The sequence below is a fragment of the Bombus flavifrons genome, chromosome 11 (genome assembly GCF_040668555.2).
Source record: "Bombus flavifrons isolate JBK064 chromosome 11, iyBomFlav1_principal, whole genome shotgun sequence".
NCBI classification, from domain to species: domain Eukaryota; kingdom Metazoa; phylum Arthropoda; class Insecta; order Hymenoptera; family Apidae; genus Bombus; species Bombus flavifrons.
In genome coordinates, this window is record NC_138452.1 from 12,315,386 (window position 1) to 12,336,404 (window position 21,019).

Here is a 21,019-nt window from a genome sequence, read left to right on the forward strand (position 1 = left end):
GCATTTCCTGTAAGAGCGTCTAGAATGTAGATTACGCGTTCGGTTCTTTCGGTTAGACGCAACGCGCCTATATACCGCGTACGTTCTACAAGCTTGAAACGCGTCTTCGTTATTGGCCAAAAGCTTGGACACGCGTACCAGCGTGCAAAGTGTTCTCGAATTTTCACGCAATTTCATTCCTTAATTTCGATATTTACCGATACTTGACCACGTAACGCGTACTCTTTCTTTTTCCTCGTTTACCTTATTTATACTATTTGAATTTACGTTATTTCAGTAATGGTGTTTCTCGCGACACCTTTTATTCAGAGTTATTAAGTCTATGTTCTTAATTGCTGTTTACAAGGCATTCGAGGTTCGATGTAGTTCGTATAGATCGTAATGGTGAATTAAGATACCTTTCGAAACTAGGTTAACTCTTCCTTAACTCTAGTTAACTCTTCCAGTTTCTTTTCAGACGAAGAGACAAAGACGATAACCACCGCTCTTGACTAAAGTCTCGACCAACTCGTTCGAACGCGGATACGTCGCTAGTAGCGACAAAAACCGATTGACAGGTCGATGAGTGTTGGCATCGAAAAGCCTGTGGATAAAGTTCCGGCAACTAAAGTGGACAGCGGAATACTCGACGCCTCTCGCGTCTCGTATCGTTCTCTTCGTCTCGAGAATGTCACGCAACAACTAGGGTGGCCGGTAACATCTACGGTCAAACGTTGGCGCGGACGTTGAAAAGGAAAGTATACGCGACCGATCGCAAACCACGTGGATGGCAAACACCTGCCTACCATCGATGCAGCAACGCGCGCGGCTCGTCTCGGTGCATAATGCAACGGTGATTACGGATCTTACGGCGAAGCACGGTGGCATGGCGCCGAGATTGCAGCAGGAAATTGAAATCAGATAACAGACCAGCGTCCAACCAGTATCTTCTTCTCGCTGCGTATTTGCATACGCATGTTTAGATATGAAAATTTCATTGTCGAATCCTACGCCTTTACCCCGGCGATTTTACTATCTACTTTTTGCTACGAGTATCGAGTACATAGTAGTTAATGACGATAATGATTGCATATCTCTATACCTATCAATTTGATATGGTTAAACTGATTTGTTTCTCGGCGGTGACGGTGTTTTCATTTTCCAACGATTGTGACACGAATATTTACGACGCGAGGCGAGGATTTGTGCTATCGATGATTTATTCGAGCAGCCGAAGAATCCAGAAGGATAAGATCACGATCATGATCATGATCATTATCAGATGTATACTTTGAGAAACGTATTTGGAGAAATAAAAGCTGAACGGAGGTTTATATCGCGCGTTAAGCGTCGTAACGAGTATTTTATCTTGCATATTAATATATAATATATATTCTTACGTATCGTAATATATTTCTACGTGTTTCTTCGCATTCGTGTTTCTAATAATCGCTAGATTTCTATACACGTATATGTATATTATATTATATGTGTGTATGGAAAATTGAAATATATAGGATGTTAGAAAGCGGCGTTAATAAGCATAGCTTATTATAGAAGTATGAATTACAATTAAACAACGTTTGGCGGTAGCCTGAGTTATTTGTTTGCTTACCACTTGCTAAGTCAACTTTCTTTCTCGAAATAATTTAAAGCTATTTATTTTACTACAGTTATTTATATAACAAACCGTGCTATTTATGTTATTACAGCTATTTATATAACGATCTAAACTACGCACGATCGAAACTACATTTCATCGGATCATTTAAAGATACTTGGGTGAAAAAGGGCCCAAGAGAAATCTTTGATCAGCATCGATGTCTCGTAAAACGGTTCGCGGTTCACTGAATCACGCCTAGTAAACTAATGAACTTAGATTTATAGGCGCGTAAAGTCGACCGGTGGTCCAAACGATTCTAATCCTAGCAAGGTTTAAGTTAGTTTAATCGATCGCAAAGACACAGTTCCAAGAGTACGCGCAGTTTCGGTTCATGTTTAAACTCTATAAATCTAACGTTTATAAAATTACACGTCTCCTTACGAAATATTAATGGCTAACTACCGCTATTAATCAACATTTCTTATCCGAGAAAATTATATTTTTTATCCGGTACACAGGATAGAAAGTGGAACGTGAAATATCTTGATATTCTTAAACGGTCTGCGATGAGATTGCCTTTATTACAGCCTCGCCCGTGAGAAACCAACGCGTTTATATCTTTACGATCATAATTTTATGGTTTCACGCTGAAAAGCCAATATCAACATTCACCTTTTAACGAATGTGTCTTTAATGCACTCTAAAATCCGCGTTAGAAAATTACGTTCCAACAAAATTTTTATGCGCCTGTTTAAATCATTTCTATCCGATTTATTCGTCCATTTTCTTCCACGGTTATTTTAATCGTTGCACCAGTTTCTCCAATTTTTTCATTTCTATCGAATTTATCCCGTTACCTTCGTGTCGTAAATTTTCCAACGTTTAAACCTAAAATATTCTTTATGCGTCGTTTAATCTAAACGGAACGCTTGTTCGAACAATTTCGTCATTTGGTAATACATCCAATCCGCAGGAGCTTCGACACGCTAGATAAGTTAAACGTGTTGGCGAAAGAAATTTATATTCAGGAACGAATTGGTCCAGTGTTCGTTGGGGATGTTTCGTATCAACGAGATGTGCCATAAGAACAAAATTATCGCGCGGAACGTGTGTCTACGTCGTTGTTACAATTTATACGCGATATTTGAAAATCCTTCTTTTATACCTATCGTCAGTTTCATAGCGCATTTACAAGGTTGTAATATTCACGCGTATAAAATTCGAAGAAATTAGCTTTTAGTAATTGCCAATTGGAAAAATATACACGACTCGCTCTCAGAAGAATCTCTGCAGTCGTATAATTCCTATATCAACGCATTTCCTTTATCCTTTTTATATCGAACTCTTGGGTTTTTTTCTGTAAACGTTATCATTTTGTTCGTTCGAAAGACGCGTGAAATTTCGTTCTCTTCTACGTTATTATTTACGTGCATATTCGTACGAGTGTCATCGGATGTGAATAGTTCGATATTGCGTTCAACTCACTTACAAATCCTTTAAGGAACGTAGCTCGCTTATCAATATCTCTTGGCGCCTCGTGAATTAGTACCGTACTTCTATGCGAATCTTATTTTTAATTAACAGCACTTGAGGTAATTTTACGGAATGGGACTGGTAATAATCAATGCAGATATACGATCGGCAAAATACGGTATGATATCAAAATTAAGAGATTACGTCACGCGAGCTCGCGAGAAAATCAGGTTCACCTTCGCGAGCAAATACTCGGGTATCCATTACAACGCGAAGGCTCATAATGGTCCATCTGATAAACGAATTCCAATTATATGACCATATCAGCACAGATCTCGCGGAATTTCTCTTTATGGGGTTTAAGCTTCTATTTACGACTATTCTTCGATGTCGCTCGTTCGACCAAGAACAAGAAGATAACGCGTCTATAGGAGTTCAGTTCGATCTGATGTAGTTTCCAGCGAAAATACGCCACAAGTACTTGTTCTTACGCGGACTTGCTATGCGGACTCGTTTCTACGTTTACGTAGAAATTTGCGTTATTGTAACGCAATTCTAGTGCGCGTTTACACATTTACTGTAACTTGACGCGGCAGTCTCAGTGACAAATCTTTTCAATATCATCAACAACGAGCAACTATTAACAGATTTAAGAAGATATCAGCTTTGCTATTGTTAGTTCTGCCGATTCGTAGTGTGTTAAGTTACGTATTAAAACTATTTATGTAGGAAAGTAATGGAATCAATGGTGAATACAGATCGAGTTGGTTAATAATCGGTAATTACAAATATTTATCGTGACTAATTGTATTAGGTGTATAAAAATATTAATCGTTGATGATCGTCAATCATCGATTGTCAGATATTAATTGAAATTTAATTTAATTGACCATTAACGATCAAAGCTAACTGATACCAAGTCTGATACGACGCATAAGTATCAATTTCACTGAAGAATTTTAATAGTTAATAGGTAATCATTAATTTCAATTCGCGATTAAGTAGGTTCCTTCTTTTTTAACATCAACGATAAGAGATAATTGATAAATTCAAATATCGAAGAAACGATATTTCATATTCACCGGTCTGTTATTTATATAATTTCCCATGTTATTGACGTTATCATTATTGATAACTAATTTATTTTCAATAATCTTCCCTTTCTCGACAAGGACTAACATTAAACTTTCCAAAGAATATTCCACGTACCTATAAATCAATTTGATCGTATGCATATCTCTCAACCCTACGCTTCATCATCTACCCTACACTTGTCTCAAACAAATAGATAACAAAAGAAAGTGGATAAAAGAAAAAAAGAAAACACTAGAAACGAAGCATCCACCGTTACCTCTTTTTAATCGTGTTGTATTAGCAAGAAACACCAGGCCGCATTAAAATCTTCCTTTTCGTGTTTCAAAAACTTGGTAATTGGTTTTGACTCGGTAATCGACCTCTTAACAAATTGTACCTCATCCGACCGACTCTATCTTGCTTCTCATTATTCATCCTATCTTTTAATAATCAATTCCCTGCCAGCAGCAAGAAGCATAATCGTATCGAGATAGCTGGAGGGTAGAGGGATGGGAGGGGAGACGTACATAGCATAGCCAAGGTTCGCGAATAATCGCGAGTTCCAGGTGTGTTTCGCGATACACGTTCGACAGCTTGCGAAGCTTTATCGTTCGAAAATCATGATTTACGCCCGTATTGACTCTTAATTCCGGACGAGTTCCTCGAAACCGTATAAATCCTATGCGGTAGCCCCGTATTATCGTCGAATCACCGTTGGCTAATCGAACCAGATGGAAAACGAGCATCAAATAGATCGCTAGCGGTATACGTAGCTACATAGATCGTTACTTAAGCCACAAATTGAGTTCTTAGATTCGATGTAGACGAACGATGCAACGTTGTTGCGATTGGATACTGGCGGGCAACTAGATAGCTCATAAATCTATTTAGTCGTTGGTCATAAACACACATAACGTTTTTGACGATGGGATGTGAATATTTATGCTTCTATGGGAAATTTAAACGAGCACAAATGTACAGGACGTATGTAACGTGCAGAAATGTACGAAATATCCAAAGTATCTTTCATACTATTAGGTTGTTTGGAAAGTTGCAAAATTGTAAAAATAACTCGCGTAACACGCGATATATATATATAGAGAGAGAGAGGGGGGGCAGCAAGAGAGAGATAGAGCCGTTAACGGTTTCATGACGAGCTGTCCAAGTATTATCATCATTCGGTTCGATGATACCGTTCGCGCGTTGGTTTCTCGCGTCTGCCGGAGCCATGTTCTGGATTATCACCAGATAGCATATCTATCGATCTGTATGTATCGCGATGCTGGAAACAGTCACAACCAGGATCGAGGATAAACGATGCGGTCGAATCTTGGACGATTGGAGCGATAACGGCTGCCAGTCTGTGGCGTTCGCAGGACGCTTGTTCGGGTCCGTGATTTGTGAGTGTGCAACCACGGATCGAGCACAGATCTTCCCAAGATTCGCACTTGTTCTGCTAGACCGAAGAACGATCCATGTCCACGAGAGAACATGTGGCGGGAAATGTGTTACATGGACGCGTAAACGGGTTGTCTTGTAGATCGCGAGATCTTGGTCGTTGTTCCGCTCAGATTTTGAACTTTGGATCTATACTGGCTTACCTAGGGTTTCGAATAGCGTTAAATCAGTTGCAGACTCGTATGATCGCTAGATTTGCATTTATAATCGCAGACGGTATTTGTCTCATTAAGCGGTAGACTTGGATAATAGAATTTATTTATACGTTTTCGGCAAAAGTAAAGCTCTGCTACAATGAATTTAAGAGGAACAAAAAATGCGTTGCTGTACATGTTGGTTAAAGATCTTGCATATATCTATAAAATTAATCATAATAATAATAATATTATTAAATTAATTATTAAATTAATAATAAAAAATGAAATTGAAAATAGAAGATGATAAAATGTAGGCCGTTACCGCTAGACTTCTATAGACTTCTAAAAACGTGTTTGACTACTTAGTGCTATCAAGTTGTGTCGATCGCGTTTTTGCTTTTACGTGCGGAAAAGTATCGACTAGAAGTTTCTTGTAAACGCTAAGATTATATACTAATTGAACAGTAAATATGATAAAACATTGAATAGCGATATGAAAAAGTAATATTAGTGGCAATTCAGATGTCAATGTCATGTCAAGTGCTAATTCTGGCATTTTTTGACATTAAACATGCCTCTTCTTGTAGTTACAGCTGTATTTAATATGTACTCAACTTTTTTTGAAATAACACTATCTGCATATACGAACCTATTTAATATTTTCCAAACTATCGAGTATTTATGTAAATCGTCGATATAACTTGTATAATCTCTTCAATTACAGTCGAAATATAAGAAAGTACGTATGTTAACGAAATTATATATGAATCTCTAACTACCGCAATTTTTCTTCATTAGAGATACAGAAACTTCTATACCTGCTATAAAGATCTTTACTCAAATTTGTTTATTCGTAAATAACATCTCCTGTATTCCTTCCATTAGAAATGAAACATGTTAGAAACAACTTTATTAAAATTCTATTTATCAAAATACGGTAAATACACATTTCTGTAAATATTTCCAAAATCATATAAAATATTCGTATAAAAAAATTTATTCGAATAAAGTTTTCTTCCTCCACCTATTTTTGCATAATACGTATCTACATACAAACATATATTGCTATTCTAGTTTTCTCAGATCTTTATATCACCGTTTCCAGTAATTTATACTCACTATTCACAAAAATTTACACAAGTATGTGTATTAAATTACAATATCTTTAAGATACTGTAAAAAGCAACATGTTAAGTAAATAGATCGAACATCGCATCGTGCAAACGATATTTGTATAGTTCGCTTCATTATAAACAGAATCGAATTCTAACCTATAACCTGTGACGGCTATAACCTCAAATGTCAGTAACGCCTTGCGTAATATTTCTTCCGGTCAAGGATCTTATCAATCACACAATAAAATTCAATCAAAGTGAATCTATTTTATTTGATGTCAGTGTCAAAACAATCATCGAGGAGTATCTAGAAGTAATATATCGAAGTCAAGTACAAAAACATTATCTATTCCGATAAACAAATTTCTTTCTACACTACTTTCGCTATTTAAATCGACAACTTTTGTATTTCGAGCAACGCGCGCATCGTTTAAAAAGCATATATTAATTGTACAAAATAATAAAATGAAAATATTTATTTACAAACCACTCGAATCTTTGCGTGTACCGCGTCAGGTCGGAAATATCTGTAACCGCAATAAAGCGTAATAGAAACTGTTGCAAACAATCCGGTGTTGAGACCCCATCTTTTCACTTCACTGTTACTATGCCACGAATTGTAAGAACGTGTGACACCACAAGAATGCCGTACGAACGATGATACTCGTCGTGACAACTTCACTACGCTCGCCATGTTCTATGCAGAAGTCAAGAACGCGCGCATGCGCTGTGACCCTGTCGGCAAATTCAGTTGCGCGCATTACGAAATTGAGAATGTGTTTCCTGACGTTGAAGAATTTCTTCAATATTCCTGAATATTTGATTATTTAATAAAGCAATTTCTTTAATACGACTTATGATATCTGACAAAATTTGAAAGTTAACGAATCAATCAATTTTGTATCAGGATAATAAAATTCTACTATTACTCATATTGCTTTTACTTGCACAGAAAATATCGGAAAATCCTATTGTTTGTAATGATATTCTATTATTATTAATAGTATTATAAGCAATACTATTTACATAAAATACAATAGCAAGGGCGAGTTCATCTTTAAAGTACATTTGCGCCGTTGTGCTCTAATTACCGGAGAAACCGGAAGGAGATATCGCAATCAAATTAATTAATGACCACGAATTTAATGACGATGAACTCTGAATGCAGATGTTTATACCGTTGATAAAATTATATAAAACCGCTAATAATAATTATAGTAACAAATAATTAATCCAGATATATTTTATTACAAATTGATCAAACAATATTCGGAATAGAATTGGAAAAGCAGAAAATATACAGCTAAGATCTAATGTAATATTACTTCAACAATGATATAAAGCACTTTTGGGTTTCTTGAATCCATATTTAGATAATAATACGCCTTCGTCGTTATAGGCAAGCAATGGATATTTATGCGTTTACGAGAAACTTAAATTTGGTTCAAAATACAAAATTTATAAAATACGTAAGAATATATGAAATGTTCAAAGTACTCGTTATAACGTTTAGAGCATGAAACGAATTTCTATGCCTTATTTTTTAAAATGTGTTCATGTAAATGAACCTCGTCGTGTGTAAATGTACGAACTCGTATAAAAATGTACAGTCTAATTATAAGATTATTAATTTCTCTAATTTTACAATACTTTTATACTTATTACTATCTCCAAACTTCATTCTCTCTACGATAATCACGTTCTTATTAACTCATGCTCTTATAATTCATCGAATCGAATGTACGCATCTCTGGATCGTCGCAACAGGTCGCAATATGAACGCGTTGATTTTGCAACGTTGCTGGCTCGGTGATCGCATTCTTACGAAGTACAAGAGAGTAGATAGGGGAAATAGTAGTCTAATAGTAGTCTAATAGTAGTCGCTGGACGGCATGAAATTTGTAGGACGAAAATAGAGTTAGCGTATAAAGCAAAGATAGCATTCGAAGGACGTTATGTAACGAAACGGTGCCATCTTCACCCACGATATGCTATGACGCAACGGGCAAAGAGTTACGTTGAAGCGCTAGCGAGTGCTAAAATTATGCGGGCTAATGTACTCGCACTCTTACTACCGGTTACTCCGGTATAATAGTTTATTAACCGAGGTTACTAGCTTTCTTCTTCGCGGCTGCATTATTACTTATAAATATACTCCATCGCTAGAGCGTGCAGTCGAGACAGTCTTCTGCGATCTTTTCTTCTTCTTGTTTCTGAAAAGACGAAGTCGTTCGCGACCAGTCGATAACGAACTTAGACTTTATTTAAGCTCTATTGATTCACACTTTGGTTTAACGACTGGTTCTATAAAAGACCAACACACTTGGCAAGAGAATAATAGCTTTATTCCTAAACGATGAATACGTTTCTTGCTACGTACAATACATTTTCATGGTATGAAATACACGCACGTATGCTTGCTGAAGTTGAACCTATTTCGAAGTTAAGGTGCGTTCTAAAGTTGTCTATTACGTGTTCACGTAGGTATTATAATGTACTTTCTTCTTTAATATAAAGCTGGTTGGAAAAGCAGATCGTTATATAAAATGTAGCATAAATATTAATGTTACATTTTACAATTATTTGAAGTAACGAATTTCATAAATTTTTATACAAGTTTATGCCTTAGATTTAAAAAATCGTTTTACCTCGTATATCGTTATCGATTATAAATATTACGTTTTCGAAATTTTCATTAAAATTACAGACGCGCGTTGAACGATTTCTACAAATAAAATTCTACCGATTAATTTCATTTATTGCTATTTTGGTAAAGTTTCGTTAAAATATATATCTATTCTTCTCATAAAATAGCATCAAATGTTTTAACTAACATTAACACGTTCCTTACACGTAATGAGTTTGTAGCTAGATTTGAATTACCTTGTGCCCATTATCGCGGTGCTTTAATATTCCCGAACAAAATAAGAGACCGATACGAGACCGTTTACACGCGTCAGATAAAATAATTGTGGCAATGAATGTCGATAATTAATACTCGTTTCATCAATCTTATTTACATTCTAAACATGGTTCAATAATATATCATTCGTAGTTGAGGAGAATTTATAATAGTGTTGCAACGAGCCATTGGCCTGGACCACCCCAGGCGAAATTACAAACTCAGGCTGCTTATTTATAATTTCCAATGATTGATCGATCGTCCTTACATTTGCAGCATACCAAATATCTTGTCTTTCTTTATTTAGGAATAATCTCACGAGGGCAATTTAATTCTATTAGAAGATGAATGTGCACGAGTCGCAACGAGCGATTTCCAGTTATTATGAAACAAGAAAAATGCAATTTTTACGGGACGTACTATTCGTCGTATCGGTTTTTAATTTTAAGCATTTCTCGACAGCAATTAGAAGGCAAATATATACGATATATTTCAATATATATAGTTCAAATACTTTGCAAAACGTACGCAATGCATTTGCTATAAATATCTTCTAACGTTTACAAAATTTTATCAATACAATTATGATAATCGAGTTTCGTTACAGCGCTAGTGAAATTTCGAAATTTTGTCAACCGTTGTATTTGTGTATGTAACTGTTATAAGCAAGATACTTTTACACATCGAACTGCTTTATATTACAAAAAATACACGTAATAATTCTTCCGTCATAATCGAAGATTAATATCTACCTTATAAATAATTGTGCTTTATAGAAGCTTTACGATTCTATACAATCTCGTACAGTTTTATTTATTAAGCATTTAATACGAACGTAGCGGACGGATGAAAATATACGAACAATTCGCGATTCGTAAAAAATAAACAGTTTTCGAAATGACGACTACCTATACGACGATCTGCTATCGTAATCATGAAAATGTTGAAATCAAATTACCAACGAAACACGAAGATCGCGAATCAATTACAATGGTGGCGTAAAAAGTCCATAAATGTCGATTACCAATTGAAAGCATTCCGTTTATCTGACTGTTGTCGCGATCCTACCGCGACCTAACGTTCTGAAAAGAAGAAAACCTCCGGATTCCTCGAGCCATTGCACGAGCTCTTGCATTCCTGTTAGTCCATCGTCGACAAAAAAAAAAAGAAAAAAAGAAAAAAGAAAGAGAAAAAAGAGAATAGCTTGACGCACGTTCGGCTCCGGGCTGTAACAGGTAGGAAAAAAGAAAGTTGTCATTATCTCCGTGGCTCGCGAGTGTGATGAACATTCTTCAGGGACGCAAGACGTCGATCGTGTACGAGCGAGAGCATCGCATTGCGACTGTTCGTTTAGCTGTGTTCCTGTGTCGTTGTTGCTTCTGTAGATAGTTAAAACAGCTCGTTGGTGGTTGCAAACAGTAAAGAAAAATCGTGTCGTTAATCCTCGTTTACGCAGCACCGTGATTGTTCTCTCGACACTTTGTTAAGTCGAGATTGTTCTTCCAAGGAGACCGACGTGGTCGTTAAAGACGACCAACCAGGTTGCCTCGGTTTTCCCGCTTGTCGGTCGAGAAAAATACGTTTGACTCTCTGTAGCACAGCTGTGGCTGTGCATCGAAAATCTTGGAAAACATCGCGTCTAGAAGAACAAAGACAAGGAGAGAAAGACGGACACACGTGTTTCGAGGCGACGCGGCGACTCGAGGGAACATCGTCTAGGAATTATGGGTTACACCCGTGGCATGACGCTTCCTCGAGCTAGTACTTCCCATCCGTGCATCCGCCAAGGCTATCGACTCTCTCATCTGCGCTTATTTGAATAATTGAAGCCGATCTGGCTAGCTAGAACGATCGCCAGAACAAGCGATCGAGCGAGCCTCCTCTACCACCGACTATGATCCGATTCATCGTGCAACCAGGAAGCCGTTTGTCCGGGTGATACTCCTTTAATAATTACAACGATGACACCAATAATCCCGATAACGCCACTCCCGATATCGTCTTAGTGCATTATAGAAAATACGATAATATTGACAGTAATGACACTGTACAGGCATTTAGTGCGCTTGTCAATAACGCGACTGGACGGTAGACGCTCTGGGCGGTTTACTTGTCGCACGGATGCAAATTAGCTACAGCTACACGAAATGTGCGGCAAAATGATTTAACGATTCACTGCGTGCTCGATTTTGACAGCTATCCGCATCTACTTTGGCGTGCTTTTTGAAAAACATTTCACCTTGTTGAACACAACGGCTCTCATTTGGATCGTCGAGGAGATAACGCGCACAACTGGTTCGCGGACTGCCGGTATTACTACAAATCGTACGGCTTCCTACGCGCCGTTATAGGTTTTAATAAGAATTCCCTCGTATTTCCTACGAGATCGTGCGAGACATTAACTTTTTAATAATCGGCCAAGATTACAATGCAGATCAGAGAGGAATTTATACGATCGGTATTAACCGGACAGTTATCGGTAACCGGGAATAATTTCAGGAATCTTTCCACCATGCAGTTTTATCGTTCGCTATGCCGTCTATGGCAATATCGTTGCTACCAATTGGTAACGTTAGCGTGTAACGGTGTAAAGGGATTAGCATCAACGTTAAAGAATTATGGAACGTTGAACTCGATTACCTTTTATATCTTCATCGTAACAGCATAGCGAACGATCAACGATACGCGTTCGATCCGTGAATGAACAACGGATATGCGAACCTGTTGCAAGATCGTTGAAAGATTTCAGTTTCTTATCTTGCAGTTTTTCGTACCTTTAAATCGTAGTTTCCCTTTTTTGCTCAGTACGGTTATTACCGTCGCCGTCTACTTGCATGTTTTCGTTTATAGTTTACTTGGATCGATCGCTTGTCGCTTCTACGTGATCATGCTTTTCTCTAGATCCTTTCCTTTCTCCTGTCTTCTTTCCACAAGAAGTTTTTTCACCTTTAATGATATGTTTATGAGTTTTTTCTCGCGTTCCCTTCACCACGCAGCTCGCTCTGTAATATTCGATCGTCGTAAATCAACCGGTTAATAGGTTTCTAATTTCTGTTGCCGTGTGCCTGCCTCCGTCTACATCGTAGGATTATGTCGTCGCAGAAACTCAATACTTAATTCATGTCACCGAAATGATTTTAACGCGTGAAAGACGGATAAGCCGCTTTGGTCACTTTATTCTCGCCTTCGTTTCGAATTGCTCGAGGTAACAGCGTCTATTTTACAATGGAAAGCGTATTGCTTGGTCGCTAATTTGTCGCGAGAACATGCCACATACATACGTGTATAAACTGTTTATTAGAAGAGGAATTTAGCGTATCTTTCCAGCATAACGTTCTCTTTGTTGCCATCTATGTACCGATATTTCTACAATTACCTTTGAAAATGAAAAATACATACAAATGTATGAAAAGCGTTCTGAACTTTTAGCGTATGTAAGATAAATAATTGGGACTGCTATATAGAAGAAGTTACGAGTTTAACAGAACTAGCTTTTAAATCGTCGCTGATATTTTCTAAATTACCTAGCTAGTTGTGTCTAAAAAGGTGTACAGGTATACTTGACTCGACGTGTTCTATAAACATCATATATAAATATAAACTGGCAAAACTTCTTTAAGATGGAAGGGTTTGCTTGGGCGATATTTTACCATTTTCTTTAGTTTTCTACAAAGAATGTAAAGAATACGGTAAAGGTAAACTGGAATATCATCACAGAAGGCTTTTTTTGAAAAAATAGCATCGTCGATTGATAGCATTATTGCTTAGAATTAGTCTCTTCAGAGACAAGTTTTTCAAAGCTACAAAAGAGATAACCATTTCTTATTTTTCAACTATACTTGTTTCAGCTATGCTTATAGATATTAAATAAGAAAAATAGTAGGGAATACGTTTTAAAATACCCGAGAAGGAAAGTTAATTAAAAATACGATTTTGTCTTTACTTGTACCAAACGAAAAATCTTAATGTATAAAGACCATGTGAGAACTAGATGCGTGCGCGCGTGTCAGTATTCGCGCATCACGAGATTAAACGAGACAAATGTAACGAAACCGGAGAATTCAGAGTTTATATTTTGTCGATTTTTGGTTGAAAATGGGATGTTCGAAATAAACAAGGAAGTCACACTATGTTCGATAATATTTTCTTTATTACTTGTAAAAATTATATGGCGACGAATCATATGGTGGGCTTCTCCACGGAAGGAACAAGAGAGAAGATAAATTTCTTAAACGCATTTTTTCTTCGTCGAACTATTCCATCGAATCAGCGTCACAAGAGGTAGCACGAGCATACCGAGTAATTTCCATACTCCCGTCTCTCTTTTCGCAGCTGTACGTTTCGCAGCTGTTTCCACTGTTCTTGGAAGCAACAGAAAGAAATTGTACATACACGAGGAAACTGGACAAGAGCGGAAAGGGATCTTCGATGTTAGCGTCGATGATGGCGGTTTAATCAAATAGTAGAACGAAACGTCGCATCGCGTCCTAACATTTACCCCGGAGGCAAGGGTTAATTCTTTTATTCTATCTTTCTTGTCAATCTTTTTAGCAATCGTTCGCCCATCCTCTTTTGCCTTCTTTCCTTTTTTTCCTTTCTATAATCTTAGCAATTTCAGGCTATAAGAATTAGATAAGAGCGTAAAAACGGCAGTGGTAGACCAGTTTCATTGTCGACCTGTTCCTAAATCGATCCTCTCCGTGTTCCTTATCTCTTCCCGTTCTTTCATACCTATTTTTATTCATCGCGCAATTTTTGGCAAAATCAATATTCTTCCAACGATCGTAAGATCTCGAATACTGACTGTAATTCATCGCTGTACGAGTAACGATTAACGATCGCGCAGTTTTTATATAATTCGATAGAACTGCGTGTCATACAAACAACTACTTATTTTAATCTTTTTATCGTTAAATTTGAAAGCGTGCACGATCATCTTACACGACCAGAAAACGATACTTAAAATAAGAATTTAGAAAAAATAAGCGTCTATGATTTTCTCCCTACTCTCTTTTGTCTATAACCATACCTCTTCCTTTCGTTCATAATGAAATTTCTGCGCTTTCCTGACCCCTTCTTTCGTGCGTATTGTCAGTTGTTTCAGTCAAAATAAATAGTTCAATCATGTAAAAAAAGGCAGTATCTATCGAATAATCAGCTCGTGGCAAATTGACGTTAATCGGTTTTTACACGGTTTTACTGCCTTCGGTTGCAGTTGGAATATTCTACTGTCTTTTCTCTAGAGCAGAGTGTTGCACGAGTTTCTTATCGTTGGAATCAAAACTGTCAATTTTACTTTTCGCAAATTTTATCATTCGTGCGCGTGATTAACGTACAACTTGTCAACGAGATAACCGACGTACTTGCATAAATTTATTTATCGTGATCGAATGCATAAATGAGTGAAAATATCCATGAAATTGATCGATATACATTCTACCGATGCTTTACTGCCTTTTTAAATTCAATCAAAATGATACAAATAAATTTCTGCGTTACGCTTTTTCCTCCGTTACTGCCTGTTTCCGTAATGGAGTATACGAACGTATTAAGCGCGAAGAAAACGATCATCGTATGGCATGAGTACGATTATATCGATACAGATATCGTTGTATTTCCCTTTGCTTCTCTTTATTGCGATTTTCCAGACGATTACAATGTATAATGTGTAGCACATTCGTATTGCTTGTATCGAAACGGCACGTGACGCGGATTTTCTTAATGACGCGCACAGAAACGAAATCGCTTTCAGAGACGTTCCCTTGTTCTTCCGTCGAATCTTCATCGCATCGCACTTTACAAATGTCGCTTTCATTTATTGTCTTTCGTTATAAACTCCTACAGTCCATGCATGCTGTATCGTTACAATGATTGTCTTTTACCTCTAGTCCCGACGAACCGCTCGTTGTCTCGTTCGTCAAGAAAAAGAATAAAACACGCATACTTTGCTACAATTGCGGTGGCTCGGAATTCGCCAAAAATATCAATATTCGCGTCTGTGCTATTCTTTCTTTACACGGAAAGTGCTCGGTTTTATCTTGCGTTCATGTATAACGTGACACGATGCAGCGAAAAATTGCGAGTTCTTCGATAGGTCTCTGTTATGAAATAAATTTCTACTTTGTTTTTTTTATATGAAACCGATAAGCTACGATTAGAAATATTAAAAAAATAAGAAAAAATTCACTTTTATTACGAGGTTATACGTATTTAAATAATACACAACATTGCGTTTTCGTTTCGACCCCTATACTCTTTGTTTTATGCAATCAAATTTTCTGCGTTAATCCTCAACTATTGTCATTTATCACGCGAGTATAATCGCTATCGTTTGTGTTATTCTTGGAAGAATGTTAAAAGTACAAATTGCTTGCATAAAATTTTCTTTCCGCTTGCCAAACGAAACGCTTATCTCTGTTTCCTCTCAACAATTTCTCTTCGTTTCTTCTCGCGTTAAATTTCATTTTGGAGAAACCAATTTAAAAAGGAAGTCTGCTATTACGTTGCTTTAAGTAAAAGAAGAGTTAGGAGGGAGCGATATCAAGATAAAATTAAATTAGATCGGACAAAGTTGGAGAACTAAATTACAGGATAAAAGAATCGCTATTTGAGAGAATGTAGGCTAATTGCGAGTAGCTGGAGTTTATTTCGCCAAGATAAATTCGCCTGTTCGAATTAATTGGAACGTTCCAAAGCCGAGCACGAAGGTATTTGCTCCGCTTCGTTTCCGTAATTTAAGGAAACCGAAACATAAGAGAGCTGTGTGCGTTATCATCTGGAAATGGGAATTAAACTGACTTTGTTCGTTAAGAGTAAAGCGATCCAATTTCAGTTCCGCCGGAAGCGACTATTATTGGGTAGCTTGCGTAACTGTGGTACTACGCTTGGGAAAACTGCTTCCTAGTTGATAAGCTTGCAGCACCTGGGTCAAGAAGAAAATTTCATTTTCTAGATTGTCGCAACTTCGTGCTCGGTTATGGTACAAAAGTTCTTCCGTGTAATCCTTCCTTCCTATTTCACGTCTAACGAAATAAATGAAAAGCTACTTCAGCAGAGAATATCATCTTCTTTATACGCTATAAATTTTTCTTATTTTTAATATCATTCGCAAATTTGTCTTATTTATTGCTTATCTTTGTCAAACGTTGTACTTGAAGCGTGTAACGTATATTAGTTACGTGTCCCCGATATCATAGAATTCACGTGCTGTCGTTGTCGTTCAATTTTGAAAAAAATTCAGAGAGGTCGTGTTCTTAGAAACATAAATTGCATTTATTGCGTCCTGACAATGTATTACATTGATTTTCTAGTCTACAGTTTTATAACAAACTAACGTAGTATCGATGTAAGTACACTCGCATATTCCAAGAAATATACGTATATATTTCGTTTATTATTGTAATCGTAGTAATGTATAGAACATCTTGCCAATTGTAAATATTACAAACATTATGCCGCGTCAATTGACAATTTAACGAAGTAAAGAGTACCTTTCGAATTTATCGATTTGAAGTTTCAGACATGTTCGATCAGATACATTATAATCATACTATTATATACGCTCAATGTTTTCACCACATCATTGTCAACGATTTTCTACGATACGAACGCAAAACTATTTTCCGGAAACGAGTAGGCGGCGGAGAAGGTGAAAGATTTGTCGATTATTTTTGACGAATTCGTATGCCCGAGGGATAGACACTAGACACAACATACGAAGAACACATGATCGATGCGCATGATTGATGAGTAATGATCGTAGACCTATGTACACGGAGTCAACTGTTTACAATAAATAAGTCTTTAATAAATATACTACTAGATTAATAGGTGGTTCCTACAAGATTCGTAGCGAGGTCAAGATATTTCTGGCGGACTCTTTCCTTACCGATATGTAAATATATCGCAAACTCATTTAATCGAGATTCGAGGAGACGTTGGGGGCGATAGAATCTCTTTCTGGTTATCTTTTTATTTTTTCTTTCTTATCGACTATTGCTAAGTTTCAATCACTGTTCCATACTTTCATAAATCGGTTTCCTATCTCTCTTTGACGGTAGAAAATATTGTAACTCTGCTAGAACGATTAGCTCTAGGCAACGAACATTTTTAAAATCGTAAAATATCTAGTTGCGCGTGCCAGTTCTTCTTCTTTCTATTTTTTTCTTTTTCTTTACTCTACTTTTATCATTAAATTTAAAAGGCAGTTCATTCACAGTGTTGGTATAAAAAAGCGAAACGAAAGTATCTTTCTGTTATTGCCATTTTCTTCAGCGCGAAGCTTGATCTACACGTATAATTGCGAGGTTCGTACCTACGAATATTTAGGATTATTGCTAATTTTCAGCAATATCGGTTCTGATTAGAACGAACAATAAATAATTTACAAAACAATCCTTCGGATCGTATTCCTTGCAAGGATTAAATTACAAAATAAACGAAAAAAAAAAAAATGAACACAATATTGTAATCGATCCTAGTACCTCAGACACGATATAATATTCTATATTTTCAATCGATTATATTTAACAAGATTCTCTTTATAATCGGAACAATACAAAGCTAAACGTTCTCCGTTAGTTTCAAATTTGTCGATTACTTTTACGGTACTTAGGAAGACACGCGAATTTCGTTCACGATGCTCAATTTTAATTACTATTCTCGTTAAGTCTATCGATCGATCTTATCGTAGAATTAGACATTTTTGGCAGTTGGCTGTTGCCCATTGTTAGAATAACAAACAGTCGGTTTACCTTAACGTTAACTTTACGAGTAAATATCTCTATAAATGTTTTAATACTTCTCTTTCTCGGTAATTTAATACTTTAAATCTCTTTACACGAGTCGTACAAAATTATTCGTCCCCTTCTTTAAAAACCTTACAGAACTTGGTTCGAAAACCGCTCTTCCTCCTGGAATTACATAGACATTCGTTTACTATTATTATTGCCTTGTTCGAACACATCCATCGTTCGCGATCGGAATACGCTTCCCTCTAATAATTCTCATTTATCTTTTCGTTGGGTTGCTGGCAATCTAAAGTCGGTTTTCCGTCGCGCTAAGAGAAATAGTTTCGAGCGACGATGTTCAGCGTTCAGGAAACGCTGCTCGTTTAACCGAACGGTTAGACACGCAGTAAATACGAATCTGGAGACGCGTAAATGCAACTATTTGCCATTCTTTCTTAGCCTCCCTATTTTTTAAACTCTAGACGTAGCACTGTCCAAACTCTATCACCCGTTTCGACCATTGTGAAATCTTTTGGATAGAAGAAAAATAAAAAATTCAGCTCGTATTTTCTGCATTGAACTCGGCTTTTTTTTCTACAAAGATGCCATAGAGAAGTTTCCCAAGTGGTGGAATAATCGTACAAAACGACGAATACAATCGAATGTAATTACGCAAGACAGAAACGCGTGAATTAATTTATACTTGCATGCACTAAACCGACATCATTTTTTCACCAACCAAATACATTTCACCGATTTGCTGTAACAACGACGTACTTAAAAATTTGCAGTAAGTTAATAGAAAAAAAAAGAAACAATCTTTTGTATCTTTTACGGATCGAATCCTGTAAGCGGAGCTGATAAAATTTACCATCGTGTATCGCTGTTGCGTTTTCACGTTCGCTCCTATTTTAATCGTATCGTGACAATCGAAATGCGAAGTTCGTTGAAGCAAAGAGTATTCTCGTATTACTACGACATTATCGCAATCACATAGCTTCTTGTTGAGAGTATTTTTTCACGATAACGACGCAATATTAAATAAATCTTCATCGCGGAGTAAACGGAGATAATTTTAAAGGTAAATGCGAATTTATCTAACCAAATGAGACTATTACGATATTTTCGTACAAGTTCGCCACCTCTCTTATTATGTCAATTTCACGCGACTCGCGAAATTACAACGACTGAAAGCGTTCAAACCCTTTAAATTCCCTTTGAGTCGCGATTTTTGAGTAACGTGGCTGTTGCAGCAAACGAGCGATTTAACGCGCGATTACAGCGAGGCGACAAAAATCGAACATCTTCACGTCTCGCCGTGAAAGCGTCGATTTTTACAAACGCGTTCGCTGCAGGAAAAAGAAAAAAAGGAACGCGACACGCGAATCTCTTTCGAAACGACGCGAAAGGGAAAAAACGTGTCTGTCGATGTTATCTTGCGCAGAAAGGTACCGCGAAATCGAAACTGTTACGAGGATCGCGCGCAGTTCTGACCTAATAATCATCTCCTTAATTTCCTCGATTATATCATCTTCGAGTCTCCTCTCAGCGGTTTCTCGGTCGATCGTCCAACTAGTTTCACCTATGCTGCATCTCTCACGCGTATCGTCTCATTTCCCGTATTCCTCGCCTAATACTATCATCGTTACATCTTCCATTGCGAGTCATTATTTTGTCGCAGCTAATCGCGACAACGTATCGTTGATAATGTTCAAGGTGTCTTTCCTTTTCACTGTGCCTTGCAACTTCCCAGGTTGATGAGTCGAGACGAGAGAGAAACTCTTAAACGGCTTAACATAGCTCGCGAGGCATCTTACGACGCGCGTATCGACTTCTGGCATTCCCGATGCAGGTTACGGTATATGTACGGTTTGATCGAACAAAGGTGATGTGTTTCCGGGGAAAATTTGTTCGAAAGAAAGGTAACACAGGCATTTATGTGGGATAGTGCGACGTGAGGGAAGGACGTGGCGCGAGGGGTAATCGTTTATTAGCGTTGTCGAGATATGTTAATGTTGTCAAGGAGTGTTGCGAGCGTTACCAAGGTATGTTAAGGGAAAAATGAGCATGGAAAATGCTGTCAGAGTTGAATTTATCGTGGTCGTGTGAAGTTCGTTGTGTTGTTGTGTGGTAGAATTAGTGAGAAACGAATACGCGAAACGCGGTATTATATTCGATTTCATGCGAGTGCAACGATATTGTATTTATCATACTGTTTTCTATAAACTTACGATATAACATTCCTACATTTATAAAGTACTTTTAATCCTTTTGGCCATTATCTCGCACGCTAAGCTACCATTAATTCGTTTCACGTATCATCGAACTTGTTGCTGTTATGCGCTCCATGATCTGTGGAATTTTTCTGCATGTTAAAATATCTTTATCCGTCAGTTACTAAATTTTTACGTACGATTTTTTTAACGAATTACGTGGATAAGAGGAGACGAAGAAAAGTACTGGAATCAGGGGAAAGTATTACGCGGGACTGTAGAAGAGCGGCGCCTGGGATATCAGGTTTCTCTTGCCTCTTACCTGCGTGAATATGC

At 37.2% G+C, this 21,019-nt stretch overlaps 1 protein-coding gene across 4 annotated transcripts in view; it reads right to left on the bottom strand.

Moving 5' to 3' along the window:
• Window positions 1–21,019, bottom strand: part of LOC138184629 (calcium uptake protein 3, mitochondrial) — a 40,343-nt gene that overhangs the window by 16,630 nt on the left and 2,694 nt on the right. For 3 of the 4 annotated variants that reach the window (XM_069122735.1, XM_069122734.1, XM_069122733.1), the window contains exon 1: window positions 7,327–7,554. The exons of the other annotated variant lie outside the window; for it this stretch is intronic. In XM_069122735.1, the coding sequence (XP_068978836.1) occupies window positions 7,327–7,533 (207 nt within the window). In that variant the 5' untranslated portion in view covers window positions 7,534–7,554. Of the gene's footprint in view, window positions 1–7,326; window positions 7,555–21,019 lie in introns of those variants that run through there. 4 annotated transcript variants of the gene reach the window in all.